The sequence below is a fragment of the Carassius auratus genome, chromosome 1, assembly GCF_003368295.1.
Source record: "Carassius auratus strain Wakin chromosome 1, ASM336829v1, whole genome shotgun sequence".
Taxonomy (NCBI): Eukaryota; Metazoa; Chordata; class Actinopteri; order Cypriniformes; family Cyprinidae; genus Carassius; species Carassius auratus.
In genome coordinates this window covers 7397980-7411121 of record NC_039243.1, presented here as the reverse complement: position 1 = coordinate 7411121, position 13142 = coordinate 7397980, and the positions used below count along the sequence as shown (strand labels likewise).

At 36.1% G+C, this 13142-nt stretch overlaps 1 protein-coding gene across 1 annotated transcript in view; it reads left to right on the top strand.

Annotated features, from left to right (window-relative positions):
- LOC113049957 (complement C3-like) overlaps positions 1-13142 on the top strand; it is a 149971-nt gene that overhangs the window by 17705 nt on the left and 119124 nt on the right. Inside the window, exons 13-15 of the mRNA XM_026212713.1 lie at positions 1994-2185; positions 2263-2418; positions 2508-2637. Of these exons, the coding sequence (XP_026068498.1) occupies positions 1994-2185; positions 2263-2418; positions 2508-2637 (478 nt within the window). The remainder of the gene's footprint in view (positions 1-1993; positions 2186-2262; positions 2419-2507; positions 2638-13142) is intronic.

The window sequence follows — 13142 nt, the reverse complement described above, 5'->3', positions numbered from 1 at the left end:
GCTCAATTAATCACTTAATCACTTAATTGCAATGTATATCTTCTTTCAGGGAACTCAACTGAATTAAGTTCAGAGTACTCGTAACTGTTAGTTTTTTAAACTTAAATGGTTAAAGGCAATCGGTTTCCTCAAATGGTTTGAGTTAACATAACTTAAGGATATCTGTTTACTCAAACCGTTTGAGTTAAGTTTACTTGTCGGGTATTACAGTCAAGGCAATCGGTTTACTCAAACGATTTGAGTTAAGTTAACTTGTCGGGTTTTACAGTGTATAAATTGCAATTAAGTAATTAAGTGATTAACTAAGTGCTGATTGAGAATTAGTGATGAATAGCTGCTGTTAACAAACAGAATCACTGAAGAAAAGAGAAACACAAGAACTACTACAACTGACTTCAGACACAGCCTTAGATGAAATCAACTGAAATAAAATACATGAAATCTCTCAAGATCTGATTAAACAACCCCACAAACAGCATCACCAGCTCCACTTATTAATAACCAGACTGACTTTATTTCTGTCAGACGTCTACAGAAGATCTTATTGAGAATGAACTAAGGTTTAGATGTTGATTTATTGTTTCATTTGAAGTAACCATGTTAGAGATCAGTGTTTGCTTTAGTTGGGCTCTTGACCCTTGATTTCTGTTTTGGTCTTTTCTCTGGCTGTTATAACCGTGTGTTTCTAAAACATATTTGTTGTAACTCAAAAGCCCAGAAGAAATGCCATCAGGTGTTAGCCTGTACCTAGGTGTAGGTTGTTATACTTCATATAGGTGATGATAATTATTCACTATTGTTCACAAATATTGATCTGTACAGAGTCTAATCTCTGAGGAAACAAATATGTAATTAGTAGAAGTGGATCTAATACAAGTGACCCTAAGAGTCTGTGATAATCAGTTAATATAAAAATGGCTTCATAAACATTTTGTACACATACATTTGTATTCCATCCCAGTAGTTGGTCAGACACAGACATCAATAATCAGAATATGAACCTCAACAATGGTGACAAAAAAACATGCTGCAGTGCATGCTGGGTACTATTGTAGTACAAAACTCATCCATGGCTCCCAGCATGCTCTGCAGCTTTTTTTTTTTTTTTATGGTCACCATTGTTGAGGTTCATATTCTGATTATTGATGTCTGTGTGTGACTGTTTGACACCGTAGAAGACCACTCTGTTTGGAAAGTCTTTGTATTAACTGATTATTACAGAACCACTGGCTCTTAGAATCACTTTCACTATAACCAATCAAATTACACAACACTTATTTCATCAGAGATTAGACTCCTAGCAGTTCAATAATTGATGATTATCATCGCCGATATAAAGTATAACAACCTACATCTAAGTACAGGTTAACACCTGATGGCATTTCTTCTGGGCTTTTGAGTTATAACAAATGTGTTTTAGAAACTCACGGTTGTAACAGCCAGAGAAAAGACTAAGACAGAAGTCAAGGGTCAAGAGCCCAACTAAAGCAGACACTGATCTCTAACATGGTTACTTCAAATGAAACAATAAATCAACATCTAAACCTTAGTTCATTCTCAATAAGATCTTCTGTAGACGTCTGACAGAAATAAAGTCAGTCTGGTTATTAATAAGTGGAGCTGGTGATGCTGTTTGTGGGGTTGTTTAATCAGATCTTGAGAGATTTCATGTATTTTATTTCAGTTGATTTCATCTAAGTCTGTGTCTGAAGTCAGTTGTAGAAGTTCTTGTGTTTCTCTTTTCTTCAGTGATTCTGTTTGTTAACAGCAGCTGTTCATCACTAATTCTCAATCAGCACTTAGTTAATCACTTAATTATTTGAATGCAAAGTTTTAAAACTTACAGGGTTTAAATCAAGGCAATATGTTTACTCAAACGGTTTGAGTTAAGTTTACTTGTCAGGTTTTACAGTGTCATTACTGTATGTGATGAACTACCATAACGTGTGTTTGAAATAATAGAGTGTCTTTATCACTTTTGCTTCCTTTTCAGATCTTGAGTAAAGGTCAAATTGTAAAAGTAGACAGGTTTAAGTGGAAAGAACAATCTCTAGTGGCTCTTTCTCTGCCTGTAACCAAAGACATGATACCATCCTTCCGCTTTGTGGCTTATTACCATGTGGGCTCGTCTGAGGTGGTGTCTGATTCAGTCTGGGTCGATGTGAAGGACACATGCATGGGAACGGTGGGTTAGACATCACAACAAAAAGATGATGTGCCAAACAACTAGGTCTGAATCAGTGTCTTCCATTGTAATAACAGTTCCAGATTAAGGTGAAGGATGAGAGGGTTAATATCTATGGGCCAGGTAATAAGGTCGAGCTGCAGATAACTGGAGATCCTGGAGCTAAAGTTGGTCTGGTGGCGGTTGACAAGGCTGTGCATGTCCTTAACAAGAACAGACTCACTCAGACTCAGGTGAAGGATCGTTTTCAGATGTTATGGCACAATCATCTTGTTACTGTTTTTCACATAACTGTCTTTTTTTGTTTTATTTTTTGCTGTAGATCTGGGACGTTATAGAGAAGCATGACACCGGCTGTACAGCAGGAGGTGGGAGGGACAGTATGGGGGTTTTCACTGATGCAGGTCTGATGTTTGAGTCCAGCACTGCAGGAGGAACAAACACCAGAACAAGTAAAATTTCTTTATTTTTTTTAGCTAATTATCATATTCTAGTTTTATTCACTGAACAATTTACTTGTGTTTGTGCTCTAGTGTGTCAGAGGTTTGTTTGCAGCATTTTTTACAGTGTTGAGCAATGCAGCCAATTACAAACATACCTGTTGATGTCTTGATCTGAATGACCAATCAGAGGTTTTCAAGTTGGTCAGAATCCACTCAATACTGCTCAAAACAAAAATAGCCTAATATGACTATACAGCAAAATCAACTCTGCTCAGAGTGTCATATTGTCCCAATCTACAGAGAGGTAAAATAACACTGAAGCAGTGTTGAAGTTAATGAGATAATTAAAAGATTAAATAAGTGCTGATTAAGAATTAGTGATGAACAGCTGCTGTTAACAAGCAGAATCACTGTAGAAAAGAGAAATACCAGGGGTTTCATTTATAAACGTTGCGTACGCACAAAATAGGCACACTGTAAAACCCGACAAGTTAACTTAAATCAAACCGTTTGAGTAAACCGATTGCCTTGATTTAAACCATGTAAGTTTTAAAACTTTGCATTCAAGTAATTAAGTGATTAACTAAGTGATAATTGTGAATTAGTGATGAACAGCTGCTGTTAACAAACAGAATCACTGAAGAAAAGAGCCTTAGATGAAATCAACTGAAATAAAATACATGAAATCTCTCAAGATCTGATTAAACAACCCCACAAACAGCATCACCAGCTCCACTTATTAATAACCAGACTGACTTTATTTCTGTCAGACGTCTACAGAAGATCTTATTGAGAATGAACTAAGGTTTAGATGTTGATTTGTTTCATTTGAAGTAACCATGTTAGAGATCAGTGTTTGCTTTAATTGGGCTCTTGACCCTTGACTTCTGTCTCTGTGCTTTCTCTGGCTGTTATAACCGTGTGTTTCTAAAACGCATTTGTTGTAATTCAAAAGCCCAGAAGAAATGCCATCAAGTGTTAACCTGTGCCTAGGTGTAGGTTGTTGTACTTTATATTGGTGACGATAATCATCAGTTATTGATCCACACGGAGTCTAATCTCTAATGAAATAGGTGTTGTGTAATTTGATTGATTATAGTAAAAGTGATTCTAAGAGCCAGTGGTTCTGTAATAAGTTAAAACAAAGACTTTCCAAACAGTTTGGACTTCTATGGTATCAATTAGTCACACACAGACATCAATAATCAGAATATGAACCTCAACAATGGTGACCATTAAAAAAAAAATTATGCAGAGCATGCTGGGAGCCATGGATGAGTTTTGTACTACAATAGTACCCAGCATGCATTGCAGCATGTTTTTTTTTTCATCACCATTGTAGAGGTTCATATTCTGATTATTAATGTCTGTGTTTGACTAACTACTGGCGTAGAAGAAAAGTTAATGTGTACAAAATGTTTGGAAAATCATTTGTATATTAACTGATTATCACACAACCACTGGCTCTTAGTGTCATTTTTACTAGGTCCACTTCTACTAATTACATATATATTTCATCAGAGATTAGACTCCGTACGGATCAGTAATAATGAATAATTGTCATCTAGTGTTGGCTGATTCGTGAACGAATTGTTCAATTTAACCGGTTCTTCTTAGTGAACCGGTTGAACCAGTTCACCAAATCGACTTGAATCCTTTTAAACGGTTCACGTCTCCAATAAGCTTTAATCCACAAATTACTTAAATTGTTAACTTTTTAACGTGACTGACACTGCCTCTGAGTCAGAATAAACCAATATCCCGGAGTAATTCATTTACTCAAACAGTACACTGACTGAACTGCTGTGAAGACCGAACTGAAGATGAACACCGAGCCGAGCCAGATAACGAACGAACACGCCCACTGCTGGAGCAGTTCTCGTTCTCGAGTCAAGAACCGGTTGCTTCGGTTTTCGGATCACCAGTACACTCAACCGAGAATCGTTTCTGTTGGACGCGTCCGAATTGAGAACCGATGAACTGATGATACTGCGCATGCGTGTAATTTTTTAAGTATTTTGTTAAACATCGGGAAAGTGTGATAAAATAACTATATATATATATATATATATATATATATATATATATATATATATTTTTTTTTTTTTTTTTAGATGAATGTTTCCAATCTGTATATTGTATAAAATGTATAGGCCAAATGGGTTTTCAGGGAAGTTGGACAATAATTAAGACTCTAACGACTCTTATGTTTAATAGGAATAAGGGATGATTTATGAGATATCTGTGCTGTATTTATAGTTAATGATGACACATTCACAAATTGAGTTCGTAATAAACAGAACATGAACATGAGTAGAGCAGCTGATGATACTGAACTGCAGCACGTGCCGGTTAGAGTGGTTCTCGTTCTCGAGTCAAGAACTGGTTGCATCGGTTTTCGGATCATCAGTACACTCAACCGAGAATCGTTTCTGTCGGACGCGTCCGGATTGAGAACCGATGAACTGATTATACTGCGCATGCGCGATTTAGCATGAAACCAACTGACTCACAGCATGTCTGAACCGAAGTGATTCTTTCAAGTAGCCCAGAGTGCAGTCTGGATGATGGGGCGGGGCGACATGTTGGGGCGGAGCGACACATGTCGCCCCGCCCACCCCAGCGGTTATTGGTTTATGATTAAGATGAGCTTATTGGTGTACAGATGAGTGACGATTTTACAGCTTATTGGTATAGAGAATTATGACGCTTTGGGCAGGATTGGAATGCGGAAGTAGAAACTCAAATGAATAAACTTTTAATACAAATTAAAAAGCGAATATAAATGTTGTATTTTTGCATTTATTGTTGCGTTTCCACAACATCCCGTATACATACAAAGAGTTTTGTATTACGACGAGCAGAATAGAAATAAATGGTCTATTCCTTCAACGGCTGTAGACACTATACCTCGGCATTACTCGCTGTTTTTTGAAAATGACACGGCAATATAATGCGAAGTATGGTTGTATGTAGATAGTCATGGATTACCTTTATTTATATATTCAAATTATATATACATATATAAAATTATATATATATACAGTATTGTTCAAAATAATAGCAGTACAATGTGACTAACCAGAATAATCAAGGTTTTTCGTATATTTTTTTTATTGCTACGTGGCAAACAAGTTACCAGTAGGTTCAGTAGATTCTCAGAAAACAAATGAGACCCAGCATTCATGATATGCACGCTCTTAAGGCTGTGCAATTGGGCAATTGGGCAAAAAAAAAAAAATAGCAGTGTGGCATTCAATCACTGAGGTCATCAATTTTGTGAAGAAACCGGTGTGAATCAGGTGGCCCCTATTTAAGGATGAAGCCAACACTTGTTGAACATGCATTTGAAAGCTGAGGAAAATGGGTCGTTCAAGACATTGTTCAGAAGAACAGCGTACTTTGATTAAAAAGTTGATTAGAGAGGGGAAAACCTATAAAGAGGTGCAAAAAATGATAGGCTGTTCAGCTAAAATGATCACCAATGCCTTAAAATGGAGAGCAAAACCAGAGAGACGTGGAAGAAAACGGAAGACAACCATCAAAATGGATAGAAGAATAACCAGAATGGCAAAGGCTCAGCCAATGATCACCTCCAGGATGATCAAAGACAGTCTGGAGTTACCTGTAAGTACTGTGACAGTTAGAAGACGTCTGTGTGAAGCTAATCTATTTTCAAGAATCCCGCGCAAAGTCCCTCTGTTAAAAAAAGGCATGTGCAGAAGAGGTTACAATTTGCAAAAGAACACATCAACTGGCCTAATGAGAAATGGAGGAACATTTTGTGGACTGATGAGAGTAAAATTGTTCTTTTTGGGTCCAAGGGCCACAGGCAGTTTGTGAGACGACCCCCAAACTCTGAATTTAAGCCACAGTACACAGTGAAGACAGTGAAGCATGGAGGTGCAAGCATCATGATATGGGCATGTTTCTCCTACTATGGTGTTGGGCCTATTTATCGCATACCAGGGACCATGGATCAGTTTGCATATGTTAAAATACTTGAAGAGGTCATGTTGCCCTATGCTGAAGAGGACATGCCCTTGAAATGGTTGTTTCAACAAGACAATGACCCAAAACACACTTGTAAACGGGCAAAGTCTTGGTTCCAAACCAACTAAATTAATGTTATGGAGTGGCCAGCCCAATCTCCAGACCTTAATCCAATTGAGAACTTGTGGGGTGATATCAAAAATGCTGTTTCTGAAGCAAAACCAAGAAATGTGAATGAATTGTGGAATGTTGTTAAAGAATCATGGAGTGGAATAACAGCTGAGAGGTGCCACAAGTTGGTTGACTCCATGCCACACAGATGTCAAGCAGTTTTAAAAAACTGTGGTCATACAACTAAATATTAGTTTAGTGATTCACAGGATTGCTAAATCCCAGAAAAAAAAAAATGTTTGTACAAAATAGTTTTGAGTTTGTACAGTCAAAGGTAGACACTGCTATTTTTTTGAACACACCCCTTTCAACTAATTGCCCAAGTGCACAGCCTTAAGAGCGTGCATATCATGAATGCTGGGTCTTGTTTGTTTTCTGACAATCTACTGAACCTACTGGTAACTTGTTTGCCACGTAGCAATAAAAAATATACTAAAAACCTTGATTATTCTGGTTAGTCACATTGTACTGGTATTATTTTGAACAATACTGTATACACACACATATATATGTATATATAATTGTGTGTGTAACAAATTGTCACCAGTCTCTGAACGTCACCAACAATATACTGAACATTCCCTTAGCCCCTACGAAAATTTACCATGGTTCTGCTACAGAAACTATAGTTAAACTATGGTGTTTTTATAATTACAGCACACAGTAATTAATATGCCAACAAATATTTTTCTTACAATAAATCCATGGTTACTTTTTGCAAGGAAGGAACTATAAAGGTTCTAAAGAACTTGCCCAAAAACACTTGTCACTTTCTGTTATTTGTTTTCTGAACTGCACTACTGAAAACCTCATTAATCCTGAATTTATTTAGTTACCTGCTTCTATATAAAAACATGATACATTTAATCACCCCTTTAAACACTTTATAAAATCATTGGTAATTTAAATATTACATCGAATTGTCACACCTAAATTAAGAATTCATTATGAGCAATGCATAGCAAATGATGTTACCATCAAATATGAGAAACCTTAAAGAATGATAGACTGATGTTAATGACTGAAACCTGTTGTCATGCACGTGTTTGCCATAGCTTTTTTATTAAAACATTATACACTGCAAAGTTTAACTTTAAATGACATCAATTAATACATCAAAACCAGTTGATCTCAGTTCATTCTCTATTTCCCTTCAATGAACTTAACACACAAATGTGTTTCATGCCGCAAAAAAAAAAAATATAAATAAATAAAAAAAAAAAACAGTCCTTGGAACAAAATCCTGTGTAAACAAAAGCCCAGAAGATCACCGCGCCGGCCTCTTCCCTGTACCCTGGTGGGTTAAACTTGAAAAGGGCTCTGCACTGCAAGCATTCCCCGATGCTGTACATCCATCTGAACTCGTTCCGGTAGACAGGAGGACAATTCTTCCAGTTGGCCACAACTTAACAGTGTAAAGACAAAATACAGGAAAGATAATAATAATAATAAAAAAAATTTAACAGCCTCGTACTACAAAATTCAATTGGAGAATGAGCATTAAACAGGGGGAAATCTTACTCTCTAGCCAGGCAAAGTGTGCCGCTTTCCGAAAAACTTCTTGAGTGAGCACATCCCTAATCCATCTGCAAACCAGAGAAAGTGTCAAATATGCAGAGTCACCCGCTGACAAAATAACTTCCCTGAGGATTTCCAGGGGAAGCTGTTGAATCAAAAACATACATAGGTTTATTTATACATGTATATAAAAGTTATTAAACATTATATAAACACTGAATACAGACAACCTTGCTTTAAAACTCTCATTAAAAACTCTATAGATTGTTGTCACAACTGCATACTCATTCTTTTATAATACCACTAATAAAATGTGAATATATACAGTACTGTGCAGAAGTATTAGGTATGTTAGTATTTTCACATTGAAAAAAATAGTTTTTAGCCAATTATTTATATATTTTGCTGTAGTGTGTCAGTAGGATATATTAGTTTACATTTCCACACATTTATTTTGCCATTAATTGTAATAATCCAGAGAGATATTTGTATATATTTGTATGCATGATCCACATGAAGATCTTTTACATTGAATATAAATATTTCTGTCTTATATGGTGAACAAAATCCACATTAGATCATGAACAGAAGTTATTTCAAACACTCACTGCTGTCTGAAAATGAATTAAGCTGAAATGTTTTTAAATGTCTTTGATGCTGATGTTAACTGATAGTTATATATTAAATAATCCACAGTGCTGACCAATATAGTACTTGTACATAATCCCAATTTCATATCTGAACAACTATGTAGCTGTAATAACTAAAATACCTCTGCATGTACACACATATGTAATTATTAGTTCTTAATGAATGTATGTGCACAAATAACCTGCTCTGCTGGACTCTGCCTGAAGACATGGTGAATGGTGAAGTTCCTCCCCTCAGTGGTTGAGCTCTAAAAGAACAAATGTCAAGAGGTAGGTATATTGCTAGATATAGAACAGAGTAATGTTTCATGTAGCAACATTTAAACAGCTACATACATTTGCGGAGTGAAGCTGTCCAGGAGAACAGAACACCACCACCTCCTGATCATGTCATCCTGAAAAATAATAATATACAGACAAAAATCATGCATGTCTGTTCAAATAACTTGACAAATGTAATGGAATACCTCTGTAAAATCAAACCTAAGAACTAAAGCCATGTACAGAGTGTACAGTTACAATCCACAAAGAACAATAAAATGAGCAATTTATAACCATTATTAACAATAATTATTTAAATTGAACGTACCATGGATAAATAAATGATCGAACATCACATTTAATATTATAAGATACTTACACAACCACTTTTACTCACCTCATGCAATCAACGTGGAATAGCATTATTACTCTGCTGCTGCAGTTGCCACCGTTCTGTTTGTTTCAACGCAAACTTCCCCCTGCTGGCTCGGAGCAAAATATCAAAGGCGAGGAAAACAAATATGGGTCGCTCCGCCTCGAAGTGTCGCCCCGCCCCATCGTCCAGACTGCACTCTGGGGTTACTCGTTTCTTTTGGTGAATGATTCTGATTCTGTACTAATGTTATGAGCGCGGGTATTTTGAGGGCTTGGATGAAGGGCAATCTGGCGAAATGTAAGTTAATTTAATAACAAATACATCGCAATGGATTATGTTTAGTAAGTGGATCATGGTTTCTGCGCTGATGACACCTAATTTATTTACTTTATATCTTCAAGACTTAAATCCTCATATGCACATTATTGCTGTTACTGTAATTGGGTGTTGTTGCAAAATTCAAATGTAAACTTTTCATGATTATGAGTTTCTTAACTGACTAAAGTTATGATTACTGACTTTATATATTTTAATGTTTGATAGACGTGACGCCATTACGTCATCGCCCATGACGTCATTACGTCGAACGTAAAAGAACCGCTGAACCGGTTTATTGAATTGAACCGTCCAAAAGAACTGGTTCGCGGAAAAGAATCAAACTTCCCATCACTATTATCATCACCTTTATAAAGTATTACATCATACACCTAGGTACAGGTTAACACCTGATGGCATTTCTTCTGGGCTTTTGAATTACTACAAATGTGTTTTAGAAACACAAGTTTATAACAGCCAGAGAAAAGACTAAGACAGAAGTCAAGGGTCAAGAGCCCAACTAAAGCAAACACTGATCTCTAACATGTTTACTTCAAATGAAACAATAAATCAACATCTAAACCTTCGTTCATTCTCAATAAGATCTTCTGTAGACGTCTGAAAGAAATAAAGTCAGTCTGGTTATTAATAAGTGGAGCTGGTGATGCTGTTTGTGGGGTTGTTTAATCAGATCCTGAGAGATTTCATGTATTTTATTTCAGTTGATTTTATCTACGGCTGTGTCTGAAGTCAGTTGTAGTAGTTCTTGTGTTTCTCTTCAGTAATTCTGTTTGTTAACAGCAGCTGTTCATCACTAATTCACAATTATCACTCAGTTAATCACTTAATTGCAATGTAAATTGTGTACACAATTTTGTACGCACATATCAGGATTTATAAAAAAATTTACTTGGCGTAAATATGTACACACATTATGACCATTCTAGACCATGTGTATGCACTTTTTTCCAGGCGTGAGAAAAGTAATGAAGTAAGGAATAATTTTAAAATCTATTTTCATTTCAATATACACATTTACATTAAATATTCCACTCTCATTAATGGAGATAAGCACTGAAAATAATACATAAAGTCATTACGCAGAAGTTAAACAAAAATATTATGAATTTAGTGTATGCGCTTGATCATTTTTCCTGTGGCATGCTGATTTAATGACAGTGAGGAGTGCTATAGATGCACAATAATCCATCTGTAAACTAAACTGCAGGTCTCATGCTATGCAAAAATATTTTAGTGAGAACATTGATCAATGATGTGCACTTACTTCGACATTATGGGGGACACTGCTGGATTCAGTGGTCGAACGGTTTATTGTCGGGTTTGAATAGGTCCGATGATAATAGTTTACTGTACAACCGTAGCTGCATGGAGGTGTTGATGTCATCTCTACAACATTATGAAAATTGCCACTGTATTTGAAGGATACAACTTGAAGAAAATGGTAATTTGGATGTTTTCTTTTTAAAATAGGCTACTTTGTCAGTGACTCGCCGAGTCAGACAATTATATTTACACTGTAATAAATATAAGCTAAAAATATCTAAAATATGTTCACCTTATCAGCAAAACTGCATAAACAAAATTTGATTTGAATTGTTTAAAACAATTGAAATACTATTCGCCCAGTGGAAAAGAATGAGACCAACTACATTCTAAAATATTTATCTGATAACTATGTAACAACAATGAGTTTCACATAATAATTACCTCAAATGATATATAGGGAATTTGAATAATTAATCAGGAATATGATTAATTTATATCTCAGATGACAGTTACATTAAATTTTATTGATTATGAAAAATAGCTCAATTGCCTATACCAATACTAATCACAGGGCACTGTAATTTACTCATTAATATGTCAATATTCCATTCTTCATATCAATTGTTGTGATATCTCTTACTGTAATTTACTGCAAATCAAACAGTGGTTTGTCCAGCAAACCAGATTGACCTATCAATTTTCAATAAAGATATCACTTATAATTCAAGGAAAAATATTCTCTGGCCATGAAAACATCATCCTATCCTTATGATAAATTTAGTTTCTAAATTTAAAGTTTGTAGCTAAAGATGAGACCTCTCAGTGACTCGTAATGTGAGTGGGGTGGAGTCCAAGCCAATCATGTAATATATGGGTTTTTAATAATTCAACTAGTAATACATCAAACTACAAATCATACAGAGTAAATATGCGTACGACAATACAGACAGAATACTTAACAAGACATAACGGAATCCAAATAAAAGAGAGCGAGAGAGAAATGGAGAAAGCGAGAGAGATCACAGAATGAGCTCAGGTATGAAAATCAGTCAGTAACCTTTTTGGAAGCCAACAACGATCAGATCATAGCAACACTTTAAAGCAGCATTTAAATCTCCATAGAAAACGATACTTGCATGGCCCAGTGGGTGAGCGTGGTACCGGCGACGTACGTGTGATGTCACGTGGTCCTTTGTGGAAAAGGGGTGTTCGTTCATCTTTGCACGGTGTTTGAAAGGTTCAACAAACAATGTTCCAGAATTCGTCTTCCTTGTTTGGAGAGGCGAATAGTTGAATAAACTTAGTAAAGAAAAGAAAAGAAAACAACAAAAACAAAAGTTTCCAAAGGAGCCATGATAATGGCTTTCCTCTCCTCAGTCCCTGTGCTGAGGGGGAAGGCGAAATGGAGCGACGAGGGTCGCACAGGAGGGCAGCGTGTCCGAGAACGAAGAAGAGCAGAAGAGAGGGCGGACCTTGTTCGGTCGATTCTTATGGCTTGGGATGTTCACGCCTCTTTTCGCGTGAACCACCAATGAACGTCCGCGATCTGAAGCGGCGGGAAAGTTCCTTTGTCTCTGGAAACAACCCACCCTAATAATTTAGGACTTGTCAGATTATCAGATTATAATTTTTCATTACTTTGCTTTAGATAAGTGGGTCTGTCAAAGCATGACGATTACAAAAACACCAAACAGTATATATATATATAACTGATAGAAACACGAAGTTACATTCAAATGCAGAATTACACACATTTAAAGATTAACACAAGCTAATAAATTGCAGATAGTCCCAATTTATATGGGAAACATCTCATGTACCAAAAGAAAACAATACTATATACATTTAGACTACATTTGAGTACATTGTACATTTTTCTTTTGTAAGGCTTAGATTTCCTGTTCTGTTGCCCAGGGGTCATAAAGCTTTACGACCTGGTCAGG